This window comes from Polypterus senegalus, chromosome 9 (assembly GCF_016835505.1).
Source record: "Polypterus senegalus isolate Bchr_013 chromosome 9, ASM1683550v1, whole genome shotgun sequence".
In the NCBI taxonomy this organism is placed as follows: domain Eukaryota; kingdom Metazoa; phylum Chordata; class Cladistia; order Polypteriformes; family Polypteridae; genus Polypterus; species Polypterus senegalus.
In genome coordinates, this window is record NC_053162.1 from 66599688 (window position 1) to 66622262 (window position 22575).

The 22575-nt window shown below is 37.6% G+C and overlaps 1 protein-coding gene across 1 annotated transcript in view; it reads right to left on the reverse strand.

Moving 5' to 3' along the window:
• The window catches only part of si:ch211-186j3.6 (neural-cadherin), a 631501-nt gene that overhangs the window by 95227 nt on the left and 513699 nt on the right, over positions 1-22575 (reverse strand). Inside the window, exons 24-26 of the mRNA XM_039763170.1 lie at positions 2523-2650; positions 2298-2425; positions 494-617 (exon numbers count right to left, since the gene is read on the reverse strand). Of these exons, the coding sequence (XP_039619104.1) occupies positions 494-617; positions 2298-2425; positions 2523-2650 (380 nt within the window). The remainder of the gene's footprint in view (positions 1-493; positions 618-2297; positions 2426-2522; positions 2651-22575) is intronic.

Sequence of the window (22575 nt, forward strand, 5' to 3'; positions counted from 1 at the left end):
GGTTTGTCCACTTGTCCCATAGTATCAAAATAGGATGGAGTAATATTGATTCAATTGAAATGTCTACTATGAAGCACTTTTCACAGATATTCTGAATATTAGAAGTACAGATTGAGTATTTGCACATCCATATGATTTGATAAATACTAGAAAACCTACAGAGGTAAGTAATAATAAAGAGTCTGACCGAGGCCCTGTATATTAGGAAAGAACACATTTATGTTAATCTAAATAACACATGGATAAATCCACCTAGAAAACTTAAAAAGGTGTGTGGTAATTATTATTTATTCACCCTGTTAACATCCTGTTATATCTGAGGCCTGAGTGTGCAGTATTTACTTTTATATTTATCTTCATTGTTTAGAAATGATTTCAGAATATAACATAAACAGTTTATTCTTTGTTTGACATTTGTCGCTAGAGATTTTCCAAATCCCAAACTGCTTGGAGAAAAAAAAACCAAAAGGCTGTGCAGCCTCCATTTGTTTACCTTGCTGTCAATCACCAAATTCCGGATGCAGCCTGTGAAGTGCTTGTTCTGTAACTGGGGGTAACTGTACGGTAATGTCTCTTTAACACCCCCAAGTTGTAAAACTTGATTGACATTCATAAATCTAAAAAAAATAAAAATAAAAAAATAAATACAAATTAGTTAGGAGAAAAGGCAGTTTATAATTAGGAAAGAACAGAGTGTGACTCCAGATTTTAAATAAATCTGCTGACTTCTTAAGATATCACATTTGACTTCCATATGTGCTTAATGAAACAGCCTAGCTCTGTAAACTTTTTTAGTTACACTATATGACTTCCATCAAACATGTGCAAAGTCTTTGCTGCTTTGGCCTAAAGGCTAAATGCAAACTGCAAGTCTCTGTCTTGTTCTTAGAACTGCAGCAGGAGAGATAAGTAAAATGCTGAAATTAAGTTACAGAAGACTGATGATGCACTACACTGTCGTGTGCAGCAATGACATTTTGATGGAACAAGTCAGCGGCAGGATTTGGGAAAATGTAACCATTATGAAAATAGATCTACCTGAAATGGAATTGAAAAAGTCTGAAGGTAGTGCTATATGACATTTTCAGGACGATACTTTTGACTTTTTAAATGTATTCCTGTGCACAGTTATTTCAATTGCTGAATGAATAGGAGCATTACATATAAAAGGTAAAAAAAAAAACAAATCTCCCCATATTGCATGCATTAGATGTTCCTTAAAACCAAACAGCAAGATCATTAAATGTTCATTGGGTACTCAAGCTCTTAAATAATCTCAGTAGGTCAGTGGTTCAAAAACTACTGGCTCTGAACCATGAACTGAAAAGGATTTGCATTCAGTGAGGCTCAAAGTATGTATGTACAAAATACCAATGACAAAACAAGCTCAGCAAAGTACAATTAACATTTAGAAAATTTAAATGTGCTGTACCTGTTAACAAAAGTTTATTAATTAATAGTTAAACTAAAAACAAATAAAAAAGTGAACCAATGCTACTCAAGAACTCAGCTCCACCACAAAAAAAAGAGATGCCCCTAAGCTTCCTTAGTCTGATGTGTAAGAATCCAAAACCAACCACCACCAAAGCAGATGCATTGGATCCATAGTGACATAAGGAGACCGGGATCATAACTTACAGTATTTAAACAAACCCTTTTGGACATACAGTATGTTAAGTGATACGCACAGCTTCTGTCTACAATCTGTTGTTATTGCTAGTCATGAAGTATATAAACATTTAGAGTTTCATTCAGAAAGTCCTAACCTTTAACTGTAGAAACTGGTTAGACGTCAAGTAAAGCAATGCTTGGTAAATATTCAAGTCTTTGTAACACACTTTTGGATAACTTTCAAGATTAAAAATGATGTGTAAACTGAAACAATATTAGTAAACAATTAAGTAGACAAATGATTTGTTTCCATAAAAAATAAAAAACTGGGATGAATACTGAGCTTAAAAACTGTGACTGTGCAGATCATACATATGCATTCTCTGGGCCATGGATGTCACATTGCAATGATCTGCCAGTACAGTTTGGACAGATGAAGCCCTATAGTAATAGTAATGTCAGCACAGAAAATAAGCTCTGAAGTACAAAGTAACACACTAACTTTTGCCCTGGAAACTGTGTGCTTTAAGGCTCTAAAGCCACACAGTAAGTTAGCATTAGATTCATACACTGAACATATGTCAACATTTTAATGTCAAAATGTGGTGCCTAACAGGAAGATCAAAAAATCGAAAACAACAGATAATGCTATGGTGTAGTAATGCTGTTCATTTATATGCAGTTACCGGTCCTGATTTGGTGTTGTCCCAATAACTTCACAGGAAGCATAGTCTTCTGAAGATAGCCATGTTCCTAAACCTTCAATCTCCATAACTGCTGCATTGCTACACTGGTCCAAAGTCAAACGCAACTCCTACAAAAAAGATAAACAAAACCAAATAGAACTATACTACAGCTGAACATAACTTCCAAAAATTGCTTATAATGAATGAGCAGCTGTGGTGTCTTACCTTTCCATTGCTTCTGATGTCTAACTGGTGCCAGCGTCTGTCTGCCACGTTAATGTTTGTTGGCAGCTGCAATACCAAAGTGCCGGAACCATGGTTTATTTTCAGGGTCACTGATCCGTTTATGAGCTCTGAAGTGTAGAAAATTATGAAAATATATTTTTTTTATAAAGCTATAAATAATATTCTTTTTTAGAATTCCACCTCCACACAACAGAATTCTACACAGGAATATGTAGTATAGAGTACAAGTTAAATATTTCCATTCCCTTGAACTTTATATATTTTTGTCAAACAACACTGAATCTTGATACATTCATTTTGGTAATTTCCATTAATAAACTGAATAATATTAAAATAAAGGACATAAGGGCGATGAAAGCACATTTAATTTAGTATTATTATATTTCATCTCTAAAGATTAGGGCATATTTTGGGGAAGAAGCTGAATATAAAAATAATTAATATTAATCCATTTTCATTGCATAACTACATGATTTAGCTTTAGTGTCAACCAGCTATGGGAATTTTATTTCTTTTTCATTTTTCCTTTAAATAACCTGACCTTAAATATTTGCTTCTGGCAAAAACCTTTAAAAATCCAATCAAAGTGGCAGCAACAAAGAAAATTTGTTTTATTTTTCCCCAAATCCAGCTTTAAATATATACTCAAAATGACTATCTGCATTTTTTTCCTTTTGCTTGCAAAATATGTGGTCTTTACTTTAAAAATGGTCTTTATAAACAATGTAGTAGTGGATAAAGGATATATATTTTTTTTCATTAACAGAGACCAGAACCAAACCATATGAATCCACGGCTTTAAATCTAGTGTTTCCTGTAGAGTTTAGTTACTGTACATTGAAAAGCTACTGTACCAAACCAGGTTCTGTTTTGTCTGCTAGTTTCGACTGAACTGCAGGTCTGTTGCTTGTTCCGTTTGTTAAATTGCATTCCAACGAACAATCACTTATTCAAGAGCAGTGTAAGGAGGTTGCAGGGAGCCTTTTGGTTTTGTATGGGTTTTACAGCATGTTTCTGTTTTGAAGTTGGCATTTCAGATGCCAGTAAATCTAATCTGGTGACTCACTATTAAAAATTACTTTCCATAATCTACTTACTTATTTTCTATTCCCAGCTACATTTTCCATTTTAGTGTACTGATTCAATAGCCAGTTCAATTTCTTCTTTAAAGATACAGGAGGACAGAGAATAAGATGCTGGCAGTGACAGAAGTAAGAAGTGTAAGAAGTAGTACTAAGTAAAAGTGAAACATTACATGAACCAGCCTACAGATTTGTTTGATAGGGCATGACAAGTTCAGATATTCATTTCTTACAATGTAAGTCCAAGTGTAAAGGTGGGACTGATAACAATTAATGTGTTAGCATTATAAATGCTCCACAGACTATTAGAGGACACTGTAGGTTAAACTCACAAGAGTTCTAGAGAGTAGCACTATATATATGTATGGGGAACCTGTAGAGAAGTGTAGCACTACTTGGGAAGCCTTGGTAGTCAACCCAGAAATGCTTAATAGATAGCTATTAAATCTGTTACACTGGTAGGCTGAAATTGGGAAGTACCCAGTGATGATGGCACCAGTCAGCAGGGGTGAGGAAGGAAGGCAGACCATAGGTTTAAGGGGAGAAGGGTAAATCAGTGTGTTGAGCCCGATGTGGGTAAGTGGATACACCCACCTCATGGCGTAGTCAGGTACACAGAAAAACAGAAGGCCTAGTCTTTATTAATTTAACCCTTTCTCTGTATCCTTTCTTTCCCTTCCTATATTGTTCACTACTTCTTATTTGGAAAATAACCCTTTTCTTTTAATAGTTTTTTGTATCCTTTTGGTCATCATTTGGTTTTGGTAATGGCTCAAGGGTACCCATACATTATACAACATGTCTGTACCCAACAGACATTTAATTAATGCATTAAATATTATGGCTTCAGTTTGGTCATTTTTTGAAAATATTTACCAGTGATTATTAAAATAATTTCTCTTATCATAAGACAAAATAACCTAGTAAGAAATAAATATTAATAATAAATAAGATTTTTTTTTAAAATCTCAGAACATATCTCATTTTATAAAAGTCTCACATGTGAATGTGTTCCAATGGTAGCCTTCAATACAAAGTATAAAAATAATCAATAAAGAGGTAAAGCCAACCAAAGCTCGTCTAGGAAAAATTCTTCAACTTTCAAAAAATATTAATCTGTGGTATGTGATTGTCAGACACCAACCAACTAAGTGCACCATCAGAGGAGGAGACTTGTTCAGAGTGACTTCATAGCTGGAGAGTGTGCCATAATGCAGGAGAGCAGCGCAATAGCCCTGCACGCTTGTCAGGCAATGTGCGCCAATGTGTGATTTCGAACCCAGACGATCAGCCATTGGATCAGACATAACAAACCGGTTTAAAATATTTTGCAATGTCAGAAAACACTTGACAGACTATGCACATACAACGATATCAAAAACATTTAACAAAAAAAAAAGTCAAAAATTGAAGGGAGACATGCAACACACTAAACACTAAAGCACTAGACGTAAGGCTACAGGATGCACAATGTACAATTCTAGAATAAAGCTCTCTTGTAAATCTCTCCTTTTCATTTTCTTTAATCACTCCCTGGAATAACTGTGGACTGATTAACGTTGCCAAGCAACAGATGAAGATAGGCGGGCCTAAGGGAAAACTGCAAATGGAAGGTGAAGCTGGGGTGGTGCTGTGGCACCATAATGGCAGGTCACAAAGAGCCTGCTAACCACCGTATAGTAGTTACATGTTTGAGAGCACCTATTATATCTTCTATTATCACTTTGCAACAAAAAACGATTAATACTGTAATTAAAAATTTCAGGTGACTGATAAGTGGGAAAAAGACCTTATAATTTTATATCTCCTTAAAATTTATTTTACACATAAAAGTTACTTTAAAGTTTAGAAGCATACAATCTCCAATTAAACTTATCTGGCAATAGAGCATAAATACAGTCCAAGCTTTAAACATGTACATTGTATTTAAAATAACATATAATTACTTTAATATATCACAATGAATATAGTTTACAAATAAATTTTGTATCTTTCTAGTTTGTTTTGATAAAACTAAATGTTTAAATTATGAAATAATATGTGTTTCTTTTTTATGCAGTATATCATTGCCTATGGCTAGTTAGTGGATTGAATGTTTAAATGCAAAAAGCAACACCAAGTATTCCTGATAGGACAGAACAGAAGAAATAAAGTTTTAACATTAATCATTTAACTCCACCTTTTTAAAAAGCCTCTCAATAGTCATTACTGCAATACTAGGATGTTGTACCATGTTAGCCATTATGGATGTAGTGAGAAGTCAAGCAAAATTACGCCTTTTACTGGCTAACTAAGAAGATTACAATATGCAAACTTTTGAGGCAACTCAACTTAAATTCACACTTCAGTTATATCCATCCATCCATCATCCAACCCGCTATATCCTAACTACAGGGTCACGGGGGTCTGCTGGAGCCAATCCCAGCCAACACAGGGCGCAAGGAAGGAAACAAACCCCGGGCAGGGCACCAGCCCACCACAGCTTCAGTTATATGGATGTCACATTTTTGTTCAGATGCAGTACATCGGATTCTGAAGCTTTGTTTTACAATCTGATTTGATTATTGCCCTAATTTTATTGCTGCCTCTTTTTATCCTCAGATCTATCAGGATAATTATGTATTGCTCTACATAGTTAGTTTTCTGCAGCACAGATAATCAGGCTGTAACCCAAAGATAAGGGTTTATAAAAGGCAGCCAGTGATGTCCAACTACTTGCTAAATGTTCAACGTGCATAGCCTGGAGACCAGCAGTGGTTAAGGCGTGTTCGATAAAATGGCTGAAAGTTATTCAATTAACTTTTTTGGTATCTTACAAATGTTATCTAGAGTATTCCAAATACATTTCCTCTAAGGGCCTTTAACTAAACATCAGTTAATAAAAAGTCAGATAAAGAGATGAAAGCCACACAATTCTGAATGAATTGTATGACCCAAAAAGTTTAGTTTGTAAAGTTCTACATTTGTGCCAATAAAGAATTAAAATTTTAAAATATTTGCTTTATTTTATAAGAATATCAATAGTCAATATCTGTTCTATCTAATTTTTTAATGTCTGAAAGATTAATAGATATTGTCTGATTAAATATTGCATAACATTCATGGGCATAGTTAACTCCTTCCAAAGTTGAAGCATTTTGGATTTTTTAGTTACTGCATCAAAGAGTCAGTTATCGCATTTTTGTTTATTAAACAGTGAGTCATATTAACTTCCTTGGCATTAACCCTGATTAGTGTTGGGTCTCCCCAGCATCCTCATTCTTGTGTGCCAATAGAAACAACTATATATTCCTTCATTGCTCAACTTCATTTCTGTTTCTTTCTAATAAAATGTAGTCCCCTTCTCCTATTGTTGGGCCCATTGTGTCTTATGGTCTAAGGACAGGGAGAAATGTTGAAAAATCGATGGGTCATGTGCAAAGACGTCACCTCCTCACTCCTTCATTTTATAATTCTACCCTAAATATTGGAGGTCATCCAAATTCCTCCTCCTCTCCTTGGTTTCTTTCTGGTATATTTATGCTAGGAGATATACTGTATTTATTGAGTCAGGGCTGGAAATGTTAATTTCTCTTTGATCTAGGCATCGATCCCTTCCTACTTTTTCTATTTGCAGCTAAAGTCTGTGCTCAGGACATACAGTATAGTGTCCCCCTCTCTTCCTCTATTCCAGCTCATCCCGTGTACTCATTTGCTTCATCCCTTTCTCATAAGTGCAAACTGTTATCTGTTTTCTTTTTTTCTTCTCCACAAAGCCTCTCTCAAAACTCTCCCAATCATGTCTATTTGGCTAACAGATCTTTCCCCGACATCAGCATTGTGCTGGTAAACTAGCTTTCTAAACATCAAAAATGTCCTTAAAAGTCTTAATCCCCAGCAAACACAATTTATTTTTTTTTTTCATAGGCTGTATCCTACTTTCCAGAGACATTAGCTAATAGGACTAGAAAAGTATTAATATTTCTATGCATTTTGCCACTCTAAGGTAACTCATCAATATTCATGGTGGCACTTCAAATTAAAAATACAATGGCAAACGAATAGCCATAAAGGTAGTTTTAGAACAAACTGAAACAAAACCATTGCTCATTTGATTATGATGATGAATGAATTGTGGATTGGTATTCAGACATTGACACGAAAAGTGAAACTGATGCATGATATGGCACTTGTACGACACAACTGCCGTGATACACCCAGTCAATTCGGTCGCATGAAGCTTCAGGATGGTGTGACAGTAGCTGCGTAACAGAAAGGCAAAATAATTGTGATTGAGTTGAAGGACAAGCAAGACGTTAGCCCCCTAAGCACTGTTTACAATGCAGAAACTGTCAGTATTTGTGTTAAGGAAAATGTGAAAGTCACTAAGCCTTGTTCTGTGGTACCCTACAATAACACAAGAGGCAGGTTGATTGTGCAGATAAGATGCTAACATTCCACCCTGTCACATGTAAGCACCAGAAAAAATATCATAAGAAATATGCGCAAAGAAACCTACTTTTATTGTCCTCATTTCAATGTTGGGCTGTGCGTTGGTGACTGTGTTAAAACATCACATAAAGGACTTGTATTAAGTATGCATCGGTACAGAGGTGGACATTAGACAAACCTTCCCTACTGTACTTATGTTGATCTTTTGGTAGTTATATGTTTCTATTACAAGTAATAACATTTTTTCTTGATGAAAACAAAAATCAGTGTTTTTGGCTCATTTTTCCTGGGGTAAAGATAATGGTAAGCAGGCTGTAAAATAACAGCTATAAGAAAATGCAATTACATGCCAGAATAGATAGCATTGTAACAGATTTTTTTTTAGAAATATACACTTACACAAACAGAAAAACAACACAAGATGTGCAGCCGGGCATATTTATTATTTAACATTAAAAAGAACAGGCATTTTGCCTTCACTTCCAGATAATCAAGGCTGGAACTGGGAGAACTTTGTGCCCATTCTGCAGCGGTGGTGGAATGATAGGCTGTTTGTCTTGATCGAAACATTTACAAGACAAAAGACACTGACGGAGAGGTGCGAAGGGATTTAAGATGGGCTGGATTTACAAGCATTTTTGTAGGCTTTGGTAATTCTAGTGTTAATTGAAGTTGCACAAAATGTTTCTCTTTTTTAAGATGGGCGAGTTTACAAGTTAGCCAATGCTTTTCAAATGGAGATTTTGAAATTTCAAAAAAGTCTGTAGTGAGCTGTATTCAAGACATCTCAACAAAAATTAAACTGCTCCGAATAATTTACTTGAAGAATAAGCAAGCCAAATAGATTTATGCAGACAGACAGATTGACAGATAGATAGACATGGCTATCTCAGTAGGTGTTTTTCACATTACAATGTGAACAGATCTAAAAAGAAAAAAAGAACTCAACTAAAGTCTTATTTATGTTACACTGAAAAGTCAAATAAATTGTAAAGACATTGGATAGTATGTCTACATGATCTTCTTGTTCTCATGTTCTCATTAAAAGATTATCAGCAATATTACCACACAATGAACATGATAATACTTTCAATTACCGATTGGCCGGACAGAGGGACCGAGCTAGGAAAGATGTGCAGCAGGTTAGGGTGATAAAGTATAAAAATGGAAACGTACTCACAAGCGAGGAGAGTGTGTTGAGCAGATGGAAAGAGTACTTTGAGAGGCTGATGAATGAAGACAACGAGAGAAGAGGTTAGATGATGTGGAGATAGTGAATCAGGAAGTGCAACGGATTAGCAAGGAGGAAGTAAAGACAGTTATGAAGAGGATGAAGAATTGAAAGCTGGTTGGTCCAGATGACATACCTGTGGAAACATGGAAGTGTTTAGGAGAGATGGCAGTGACGTTTTTAACCAGATTGTTTAATGGAATCTTGGAAAGTGAGAGGATGCCTGAGGAGTGGAGAAGAAGTGTTGTTGGTGCCGATATTTAAGAATAAGGGGGATGTGCAGGACTGCAGTAACTACAGGGGAATAAAATTGATGAGTCACAGCATGAAGTTATAGGAAAGAGTAGTGGAAGCTAGGTGAAGAAGTGAGGTGATGATTAATGAGCAGCAGTATGGTTTCATGCCAAGAAAGAGCACCACAGAGGCAAAGTTTGCTCTGAGGATGTTGATGGAGAAGTTTAGAGAAGGCCAGAAGGAGTTGCATTGCCTCTTTGTGGACCTGGAGAAAGCATATGACAGGGTGCCTCAAGAGGAGCTGTGGTATTATATTAGGAAGTTGGGAGTGGCAGAGAAGTACATAACAGTTGTACAGGATATATACGAGGGAAGAGTAACAGTGGTGAGGTCTGCAGTAGGACTGACGGATGCATTCAAGTTGGAGGTGGGATTACATCAGGGATCAGCTCTGAACCCTTTCTTATTTGCAATGGTTATGGACAGGTTGACAGACAAGATTAGACGGGAGTCCTCGTGGACTATGATGTTTGCTGATGACATTGTGAACTGTAGCGATAGTAGGGAGCAGGTTGAGGAGACCCTGGAGAGGTGGAGATATGCTCTAGAGAGGAGAGGAATGAAGGTCAGTAGTAACAAGACAGAATACATGTGTGTAAATGAGAGGGAGGTCAGTGGAATGGTGAGGATGCAGGGAGCAGAGCTGGCGAAGGTGGATGAGTTTAAATACTTGGGATCAACAGTACAGAGTAATGGGGATTGTGGAAGAGGTGAAAAAGAGAGTGCAGGCAGGGTGGAATGGGTGGAGAAAAGTGTCAAGAGTAATTTGTGACGGGTATCAGCAAGAGTGAAAGGGAAGATCTACAGGATGGTAGTGAGACCAGCTATGTTATATGGGTTGAAGACGGTCACACTGACCAGAAAGCAGGAAACAGAGCTGGAGGTGGCAGAGTTAAAAATGCTAAGATTTGCGTTGGGCGTGATGAGGATGAATAGGATTAGAAATGAGAGCATTAGAGGGTCAGCTTAGGTTGGACGGTTGGGAGACAAAGTCAGAGAAGCGAGATTACATTGGTTTGGACATGTGCAGAGGAGAGATGCTAGGTATATTGGGAGAAGGATGCTAAGGATAGAGCTTCCAGGGAGGAGGAAAAGAGGAAGGACTAAGTGAAGGTTTATGGAGGTGAGAGAGGGCATGCAGGTGATGGGTGTGACATAACAAGATGCAGAGGACAGAAAAATATGGAAGAAGATGATCCTCTGTGGCGGCCCTTAACGGGAGCAGCCGAAAGAAGAAGAAGAATACTTTCAATTATGTGTCATGTTGTGGAACAATATACTTCAACACAAATATCTGATGACAAGCTAATGTCTTCATTTACACTGCAGTCTTTGGCTTGATTTTAAGGTACTGTTGCTGACTTTGTGGAGTTTGCATGGCAACCATGTGTATGTGTGGCTATTCTCTAGTTTTCTCCTCTATCCTAAAAACACTGGGCTACCTGACCTGGAAAATGTGTGTGTATGCACTTTATTACGGAGTGGCATCCAGCCCAAGGTTTATTCCAGCCTTGCACTCTATGTTGCCAAATTAGGTTTTGACTCCCCATGATTTTACATTAGAAAAAAATATTAGTAAATGTATTAAAATGTGCACAAAAATTATCTGCAAAACTATTAAAAGTAAAAGCGGGATTTCACCATAGCTGTAAAAATAGCTTTGAGGTCTTATACTTTTATCACATTCAGAAAAAAAAACAAATTAAGTCCCAAAAGCAAATAACTGAAAGCAGTCAAGCTGCAGAAGAAACAAGAAAGTATTTAGCTGTGTTCAGCCTAATTGAGCTTCATCATGATATGAAGTGTCATCTGATGCACTAAGGCTTCAGCTGAAAGTCATTTAAGAGTGACTGGAAATTACTTCAGTAGGTCTGGGCTTTATATATCAGTATTTTAATTCTTTCTGACACAAGTAAACTTCTTATATCCCAAGACTGCCACACAGTCTGTTTTAAAACTTTTAAATCCTGATGTTTTGCCATCACATTGAATTTCTGTAGCACATTTGCACTAGATCTGTTGTATTTATAGCTAAAGTTAATGTTCAGACTGAACTTCAGGTGTCATGAATGCTCACTGAAAAGTCCTGCCCAAGTCTTCACTGAAATGCCTCTGATTGAATCCGGGTGTCCCGACACTTATCAGCACTAATGCATAACTAAAGGGCCAGCCATCCTTGATGGTTCCCATGCTGCCTGGCCTACATCATAAAGAAAGAAAGAAACCAAAAAAAAAAACTACTATACAACTTATAGTAATTCCATTTTAGTCATTGTCAAAATACTCCCCTTGAGATGCACTATACAGTATTTGGTCCCTGCGCTTCTTCCATTCCTGGAAAAATTTAATCTCATCTTTTGTTATTGCGTCTACAGCATCCTACAAGATCTGGCAGAATCGGGAAGGTGCAAAGCAAAACCACATTGTTTTGGTCAAAAACTCTATTGACTGAAAATTCAGTGTGTGCAGGTGCGCATTCATGGTGCAAGATGCAGTTTGCTCTGGACATTTTTTTTCTGGAAATTTTCTCGCAGGACTCTTCAGCAGTTCAGTATAATATTGCTGATTAATAGTCTGTTCACAGGGGAAACTCTTCATTTGCAAGTCCTCCAATTTGTAAGACTGTGATCATCATTGTTTTGATGTTTGATATGACCTGAGTTGCTTTTATTGGCCTGAAGGAAAAAAAGTACCTACATCACACACAATTGTAGAATAAACGTCAGAAATACGCACTCGATCAACTTAGCACTATGTCACTTGGCAGACTGATTAAGAAGACTGTAGTTATATGAGACCTAGAGGCATTGTTGATAACTACACCCTATCCTCATACTATTGATTATTTCAGAGGAATTATGAGTCACCCCTTATATACAGCAGGGCCTAATATGTACCCTGCACAACTCTTGTGATGCTATCTTGAGGTCTTTGCCTACCTTTGTAGCACTCATTCAAGGAATTCATATTATTTATATACTCCCAGAAAAAATACTACCAGTCATTAATGTGGGGCATACCACTCCTTGATGATTGTATGCGAACATTGACATTTTGATAAATTTTCAGTCAGCAATGTAGGCTCTTCTTTATTAAAAGGGACCTCATCTGGTCTCTCCAATGAGTGCCACATTGTCCTGTCTTCAGTCCCTGTTGACCATCTCATCCATCACAGTTAACTCAGGAAATTATTTAATATAATACGCTACAAGGTATCCTGTTGAAGAATCCAGCCTGTATATTGACAACCCAAGCATCCTCAGATAACACATTGACAACTGCATAATTTACAATTCCAGCCATTTTACAAATCCCTTTTAGGTGCCAAACTAAAAGCAAACAAGCCACTTGGGGTGGATGTTTCCTACATGATTCTAACTTTACAGAAATTGCTGAACCCTGGGTGGAACTATACCAGAACACTAGATGGCAGATGTCCAGGAAAGAGTGCATCCAGGGAGGAATCATTAGAGGGGGGGAATATCTGCTGACCTAGAGGATGCTTTCCCTTTAATAGAGACAACACCTGTGGAGCTGTCTTAGTGGTCTGGATATTCTATGAACTATAAAAGCCTCAGTTGTGGTATTTCTAGAGTCATCAGAAAGTAGCTGTATGTAACCATAAGATGGGGTTTAAATGGATTTCATGCCTAGTTGTTTATGGATTCTCAAGTCAGAAGGAAAGTTTGCTTTTAAAGGTTTCAGTAGTGATGGTTTAACAAGGGAGAAGGAGGAGTCATAAGGGGAGAAAGAAAGAGGGCGAGAGGGGGGACACAATTTAGAGTGTGCTGGTGTGGTACATGGCAGGTAGAAAATTGGACAAGCTATCCCAACAACCTCTGATGAGAACGCTTAGAGAGGTAGCAGCATTTTGTTTCTCTTTTGGCTTTTTGTTTATATTGTTGTGGTGAAGTGGCAGCGCACAGTTGTTTTAATAAAAACAGTGCGCTCCAGTTGGGAGTGTTGGAATAGAAGCGTATGGTAGTGTAGCTGATTGGCCCTGAAGTGTTGATGAGGCCTCTGGTGAAGCGAGCAGGATTGCTCCTTTTGAGTCTCCAAGGAGCAGAAGTGACCGACCTCTCAGAGCAACTCACGCAAAACTGTAACAGATGGGAGAGGGAGAAGGGAGCAGGGCTCCCAGGGATCCCAACTGAATGCAGTGGGACAGTGGCAGGGGCACGAGCCAGAGTGAAGGATGTCAGTGCTTGCTGGTGGACATCTCCCCTCCCTTTCACAGTTTGAATGCATGTACCAAGGCTCACAATGGTTTTTATGAACAGATCCCGACTGTGTTTTCAACCTCTATTTTAACCTAGTTATGGATTATTTATTTATGGCATTTTAACCTCCACCATGCACATTATCTTTATTATTTATTATTGATCAATTCAGAGAAGAAGCACTGAATTTTGTTTTGGGACACTTTATTTTTTGTTGAAATAAAAGCACTAAGCACTTTAAAACCATCTCTTGCTCAATTTGCGTCCTCGTTACCCAGTCCATGTTCGCTTTACATCTATCGCTGTCCTAGATTCAAGAGGAGTATGCCAGCTGCGGGCAACCCAAAAAATCAGATTTGCACTTTATGTTTTCTGTATTTATCCCATCTTTTCATGTTTTAACATTAAAAACAAACTAATTTCTTGTACTATTAATTTTATTTTGTTTTATTCCATTTGTAAAGAGATCACAGGAGGATGCTCTTCTTTTACTCTCATTTAAGTGCTCACTGCTTATTGAATTTTCATTTACTTCTCTATGTGCAGTTAAAGTCATCCATTTCTATAACATTACTATCTAAACTTGCTTCATGGATTTATTTATACATTTGTTTATCAATAAGACAATCTGGACTGAGGAGTGTCTGTAAGTAACTTCTGCCTCTATTCTTGCAGGTTTCAGTTTTAACGCCGATTATTCTTAGTAAAATGTTTGTGTAGTTCTGAATTCAAACAACCACAACCACCTGTAATAGAGCTGAACTTGTAATAAATTATAAAAACTAAATTCAAGCATAAATAGTTTTGTCACAAATGTACCTATTAACTCCATTAATTCAAACCATCTGCAATATTAGTAAAAATGAAAGTACTGCAGACACTGTGAATATTTAAAATTGGAATCTGGCTCAGAATGAAGAAAATGTGAAGATTATTTTCTAATTTATTATGACAAAATATGTTGTATGATTAGTGTTGCTGACTCACACATCCATTGACTTGGGTTCAAATCTTGAATCCCACTCCCAGTCATTAGCGGAGTAGAGTCTGTGTGTTTTCCCCTTGGGTTTATGGATATTCTCTTCAGTTTTCTTCCCATGCCACTAAAAACATGCTGTTTAGGTTATTTGGCATCTCTAAATTGACCCAAGTGTAAACGTGAGAGTGGGTGTTTGTGTGAGTGGGCAGTGGGAAGGATTGGAGCCCATTCCAAAGATGTTCCCAGCCTTGGTCCAGTGCTGCCAGCACAAGCTTTGGCCTCCATGACTAGTCACATTTCAAAATGTTATGGTGTGTTGTAGGAAATTAGTACATTAAAAAAACTGAATTAGCGCAAGTGAGTGCTTTATGAGGTAGAAGTACAAGTAAAATACGTACTTCAATTTAAATGTTTACTGTCTAAATAAACTCTATTTCAGTAGAAATTTGTAATTTTTCCCCTATGATAGAGGTTCATAGAGTGCTTGGTCCATCCATCCATCCATTATCCAACCCGCTATATCCCAACTACAGGGTCACTGGGGTCTGCTGGAGCCAATCCCAGGCAACACAGCGCGCAAGGCATAAAACAAACTTAGGGCAGGGCGCCAGCCCACCACAGGGTGTGAACACACACACAAGTGACAATTTAGAATCGCCAATGCACCTAACCTGCATGTCTTTGGATTGTGGGAGGAAACACACACAGACACGGGGAGAACATGTAAACTCCACGCAGGGAAGTGAACCCGGGTCTCCTAACTGCGAGGCAGCGGCGCTACCCACTGCGCCACCGTGCCGCCCTAGGTCCTTAATAAAGTATTCAAATCAAAAATAACATCATATGTATAATTAATTACTTTAAAATAGTCTATAACAAAACCCCACAAAAATGTACATTTTTAACCTGCCCTGAATGGGTCTAATTATTATACTTGTGATCAACAACCTCAAAATAGCACAAAATGACACACCACGTACCTATATTACCAATGCCCATTTTTTTGAGGTTTTCTGAAAAGAAGAAACTTGAAATTTGGGGGTAAACTCCTAGAGTCAGTTACTGTGGCATGCACAACTTCAAGTCCTACTGAGTCATTTTTGCCTGAAGGTACTTATTAGTCTGATCTTTATAATAAGGGTGTAATTTCCTTCACAAAATATAGTTAAAAAATAGAAGGCCAAAATTAGGAGGGAACCACATAAAGCTTGGGATCTTGCATAGCTAGACATCAAGAAGAGTTGAATGGTATATCATATGTGGGGTTTTCTTGTACCAGTGAGTCGGGAGGCACCAAAAAAGAAACTAAAGTGATTTCAAGGCATTCATAGGTAATTCTCATCAAGACAAAACGTAAAGAAAGGAAGAAGTAAAAGGTGACTAAATATAGCACATTTTTAATTAAATGCAACCTGCGATTTCATTTGGTGTTCACTACATTACATCAGTTCATTAATTTTGTAAATCTCCTTGATTTAACTTTAAGGCTGGATAGGACCAAAGCCTGTGCTGCCAGCATGAAATACAAAGCAGAAACCAGAGCTAGGTTGGGTTGCAGTTCATCTCTAGACAACACCATATTATATTAGATACCAAGTTACATTTTCCAAATACATGAAATGAAATTTTCAATATAGTCTAAGGACAATGGTACAGTGAGATGCAAAAGTTTGGGCAACCTTGTTAATAGTCATTATTTTCCTGTATAAATCATTGGTTGTTACGACAAAAAATGTCAGTTAAATATATCTTATAGGAGACACACACAGTGATATTTGAGAAGTGAAATGAAGTTTATTGGATTTACAGAAAGTGTGCAATAATTGTTCAAACAAAATCAGGCAGGTACATAAATTTGGGCACCACAAAAAAGAAATGAAATCAATATTTAGTAGATCCACCTTTTGCAGAAATTACAGCCTCTAAACGCTTCCTGTAGGTTCCAATGAGAGTCTGGATTGTGGTTGAAGGTATTTTGGACCATTCCTCTTTACAAAACATCTCTAGTTCATTCAGGTTTGATGGCTTCCGAGCATGGACAGCTCTCTTTAACTCACACCACAGATTTTCAATTATATTCAGGTCTGGGGACTGAGATGGCCATTCCAGAACGTTGTACTTGTTCCTCTGCATGAATGCCTTAGTGGATTTTGAGCAGTGTTTGGTCGTTGTCTTGTTGAAAGATCCAGCCCGGCGCAGCTTCAGCTTTGTCACTGATTCCTGGACATTGGTCTCCAGAATCTGCTGATACTGAGTGGAATCCATGCGTCCCTCAACTTTGACAAGATTCCCAGTCCCTGCACTGGCCACACAGCCCCACAGCATGATGGAAGCACCACCATATTTTACTGTAGGTAGCAGGTGTTTTTCTTGGAATGCTGTGTTCTTTTTCCTCCATGCATAACGCCCTTGTTATGCCCAAATAACTCAATTTTAGTTTCATCAGTCCACAGCACCTTATTCCAAAATGAAGCTGGCTTGTCCAAATGTGCTTGAGCATACCTCAAGCGGCTCTGTTTGTGCTGTGGGCGGAGAAAAACTTCCTCTGCATCACTCTCGCATACAGCATCTCCTTGTGTAAAGTCGCGAATGGTTGAGCGATGCACAGTGACTCCATCTGCTGCAAGATGATGTTGTAGGTCTTTGGTGCTGGCCTGTGGGTTGACTCTGACTGTTCTCACCATTCGCTTCTGTCTATCCGAAATCTTTCTTGGTCTGCCACTTTGAGCCTTAACTTGAACTGAGCCTGTGGTCTTCCATTTCCTCAATATGTTCCTAACTGTGGAAACAGACAGCTTAAATCTCTGGGACAGCTTTCTGTATCCTTCCCTAAACCATGATGGTGAACAATCTTTGTCTTCAGGTCATTTGAGAGTTGTTTTGTGACCCCCATGTTGCTACTCTTCAGAGAAAATTAAAGGAGGAGGGAAACTTACAATTGACCCCCTTAAATACTCTTTCTCATTATAGGATTCACCTGTGTATGTAGGTCAGGGGTCACTGAGCTTACCAAGCCAATTTGAGTTCCAATAATTAGTTCTAAAAGTTTTGGAATCAATAAAATGACAACGGTGCCCAAATTTATGCATCTGCCTGATTTTGTTTGAACAATTACTACACACTTTCTGTAAATCCAATAAACTTCATTTCACTTCTCAAATATCACTGTGCGTGTCTCCTATATGATATATTTAACTGACATTTTTTATCGTAACAACCAACGATTTATACAGGAAAATAATGACTATTAACAAGGTTGCCCAAACTTTTGCATTCCACTGTATCTTACTATAATTAGAGTTCTTTTATAAGACAAAAGTAACTTTCATTTTCCTTCACACACTTTTAACCTATTCTGTATTTCAAATGAAATCAAATACAGAGCTTCTAAAAACTGGGAAGGACCTGCCTGCTTATGCAAGCGATGCTCCATCCATGTCAGCTTTTAAATCCAGGCTAAAGACTCATTTTGTTTTTGTTTGTACAACAATTCAGATCTGTTTCTGATCCTCCTCTCAGTACACTGCTGTGGCACTTGGTGCCATAGCTACTTTCCCAGGCTACTATTCCTTACCCATTGGAAACCTTCACAAAATAATTTAAAATTATCATTTTATACTTTCCTGCATACAGGTATAATTGGCCTAAGTCATCAGAATTTTAATTTGGTTTTATTTTGACTGTTGGAACTGTGACTCTAACTGACTTTGACTGTAGCTTTGTCTGTTATTATGGATGTAAAACCCTCATAGGTTTATTTAGTAAAGGGATGACTGAAATTTTTATTTTTCTCTCTTTCATTGGCAAATGTAATATATCTCATTTGTGGTGCAATGGATTTATTTGCTGTGTTAGTGTGTGTTGAGCACAGTTTGATTGTTCATGTGTGTTAATTTTGAAAGGTATAGTTAATTAAATGTTAATTCTTTACAGTTATAAATTTGTGCAAGAACACTTAGTCTGTGTTTAGTGAAGATCATTATACAAAAATAAACTGAAATAAATTAAAAACAAGCAGGTCAACTCATGCATCTGATCTTGATGTTGCACTAGACTGACACATTGGCTGTCCAACCTATTATCTTTCTATGATTAAATAAATAACTGGCCTCCCTCTTTAGAGTTTGTTTCAAAGTAAAGATTAATCCCCAGACTAATGCATCAGTGCATTTTGATTGAACAAGGCTTCATTTAAAAAGAGAGCTATATTGTCCAGTCTTATTAATCTCACAGCACAAAAATAATGGCCAATGAAATTGTGTTGTCTTACTCATGACATTTGAGCTTAAATTCAGAATCTAGCTCACAGTTCAGATTTAAGTTTTAACACATCCCTGTATTGATACTCAACGCTTAAAAAGACTGAAAAAAACTGCTTTCGGTGTATGTCATGGCAGCTAATTTTAGCTCAGGTCTTAAGGTTAACCTAACTGTTATTTCCATCATTACTACATTACTACAACTTAGAGATCTGCCCTCAGCATCTGTCACAGCAAAGGCAAAGGAGGACACAACAGCAACCTTAATCTCTTAGACTCCTGGAACTATTACTCTTATTGAACTAGAAACAAGTAACACCAGTTTTTCAAACTGCCCTTGGGAAATCACAATCCTGACACTTGAACTCTTCCATCAGAGCAGATTGTACAGAAATCATACAGAGGGTACTGCAACTGTTTTTTTTTTGCACACTGCCACTGTTCAAATATTATGGCTAAAGATAAGTTATATTGTACTTTTCCTCATACTTATTTGTAAAATGCTTTTTCAGATATGCATATGCAAGCTATAGCAGTTTTATCTTTATCTGCATTCACTGCAAGCTGCACTTTGTAAGTGTTAATGAAGATTCAGATTTTGGTGAATTAATATAAGTGAAACTTGTACATTGGGATACATGTTAACTTATACATGCAAACCCTTAGCACAAAAACACCTTGTGAGAAGATGTGGAAAAAAGGCAGGTGTTTGAAATGTTATACACTTAGTCATGTACTGTAATATTGAATATGGAAGCAACTTTTAAGAGTGCTATAAAGGTCTCAGTATGTGTTAGTTTGGTGATATTACCGCAATTAACTGTGTAAAAAGTACAGAAAACAAGTGCCTAATCAGCTATCACATGAGAGAGAACATTAGATAATAGTATTTTTTCATAATGCTTAGACACCACCTTGACTAGTGGATAATTTTCTTACTGTGTTAAATTTGAATCCTCTCCCTGTAACTGCTTAGATTTTCTCATTTGACACTTGACTTCTGCCATAAACCAAAAATATGCTGTTCAGTTAATTAGTGTCATGAAATAATCTATTACATTATAAAGGATTTATAACTGTCTTGGTAGTGAGATAGGCTGCAGTTTTGGCTCCTCATATCCAGTAAAGTAAATTCAGGGAAATGTATGGACTTAGGTTCGCTGATGACCTCCATAAAGTAATCAAATTGCCCTGGGGGTTAAAAATGACCATGAATAGAAGAAACAAAGGCATGAAAAATGTCCCATAGTTGTGTCAAGAGGTTTGGAGGCTGGGGATAGGGGGCTGGCAGTGGTTTCAGTGCATCTCTGTAGCTGAAACAGCTTTTTTTTCTCCCTCATATGCATGTGATCCAGCAATGGCCACATCGGCACAGTTCTTACAGTGTTTGAAAGTTCTGCTCATGGCCACTACACCTCTGTGGGTCACTTGACAAATAATGTTCGCCTAGGCCAGTCACACGGTAAATTTCCAGAAAAATATTTGGTGAACAAAATCACTGTCAAATACAGCATATTCATTACAAAAAAAACTTTAGCACTATATATATTAGTGAACATGTTGACCTATATATCCAATATACTATATACAGGGTGAGTCAAAATTATGTTAACATTAGAATGGTGGAAACAATTTATTCACAAAACATGCTTCATATGTGTAAGATGATTTACAGGAATGTCTCAACCTGTTTGCGTCATGTTCAACATACAAAAATGAGCACCGGGGAATAGATAATACCACAGTCCTTATTCTGTCCTGCAGGTCATTGATATCATGAACTTTCCTGCTATACACACGCTCCTTCACCATACCCCATAACCAGAAATCACAGGGTGTCAAATCAGGGGAGTGTGGAGGCCATTGCAATTTTCCATCACAACCTATTCATGGATTATTCAAATATAATCCATTAGTGTTAACATAATTTTGACTCACTCTGTATATATATACAGTATATATATGCTTAGGAGGCTTACTCCCTGCTTGCTTTGCTTGCCAACCCCCCTTGCCTACGCTATGCGCCAGCTACTTTGCGTCTCTGCTGCTCGTGTTGTGAAGAGGGGGGCTGAACGCACCCCAAGGAGAATTGTCGCTCCTCCGAAGTCCCCTCTTAAACAATGGGAAGTGAAGGTGGAAGGACTAAGATAAAGAGAAAGAAGAAAAGAAAGTGCTATTTAATTGTACTGTGTGCTGGGACTGGGATGGGGGAGGATTGGGTAATACTTCACTTGCAAATAAAAACGTGTGTTGTTGTTTGAACTTTGTGCCTGTTTGTGTCAGGTTTGGACATCTGGTACGCCCCTTCTAGGCCACAATGTGTGTGTGTATATATATATATATATACCTGTATATATATATATATATATATATATATATATATATATATATATATATATATATATATATATATATATATATATATATATATATATATATATACTGTATATTGCATGCTATGTATTTTTATTTTGGGTGTGTGTGTCATTGTTGCTGCCCTATGTGAATTAGACACTATATAGCGCCCGACCCGACACAGATTGACACAGACTTTTATTTTTCTTCATGTGTGGCGCACATCTTCCCCATGAACCCCACAGGCAATATGCAGTCCCAAAAGCACTTAACTCAACACAAACAACCCTACATCTGGCACCACCACTCCTCCCAGGGAATCTCGTCCTCTTCCTCCCAATTCTGGCCCTGAGTGGGGGTTGCTGGTCCTTTATATAGCCCACCCGGAAGTGTTCCAGGTGCTTGATCACCTGTTCCTGATTGCACTTGAGGGATCCATGCAGCACCCCCTGGCAGCCACCCCAGATCCCAGCAGGGCTGTGGAGAACTCCAACTTCCATGGAGCACTACGGGAAACTGCGGCACCATTGTCTGTCAGGGAGGCTGCCACCAAGTGCCCAGGGGGAGGTACTGAGGAGCCTATATGAAGAATAGGTGTCCCAGCTGGGCATGGGACCCGGCTGCCTGCCACACCTTTAATTGCTACAGTTCTGAGGAGACATGCAAGTAAAAATTTCATTGTAGTACCATGTAGGCATGACAGTTAACCTGAATTTAAAGAAATGCTGCAAATTGTTCAAACTTTTCATATCTTTGTAGCCAGTTCTCCCAAAAGGAAAACACAGTGGAAGATTGTCAGTACTGCCAACAACTGTGCTTATAGCTCCTTTAGAAACTGTGCCTTCAGATCTTTAAAAATATCATCTTTAGCTGGAAACCAAACTATTAGTTTCTAGGGTTGTTTGTATTGTTAGGCTCTGTAACCTTAGCATCTTTACTGAGTAAAAGACAACCAGCATCAAAGGCATGCAACTACACAGGATGGGCCTCTACATTCGAATATACAGTAGATTCCAGAACGGCAAAAAAGAAGAGATCCAAATACACCCTTAGTGCCCACTTTACACAAGGCTGTATCAACATTGCTAGCTAGAAATATCATAGTCATAGAATAAGCACAAAGTATATTAATCAAACAGAAATTTACATGTAGATCAAACAACCTCTCTGTTAAGGTAGAC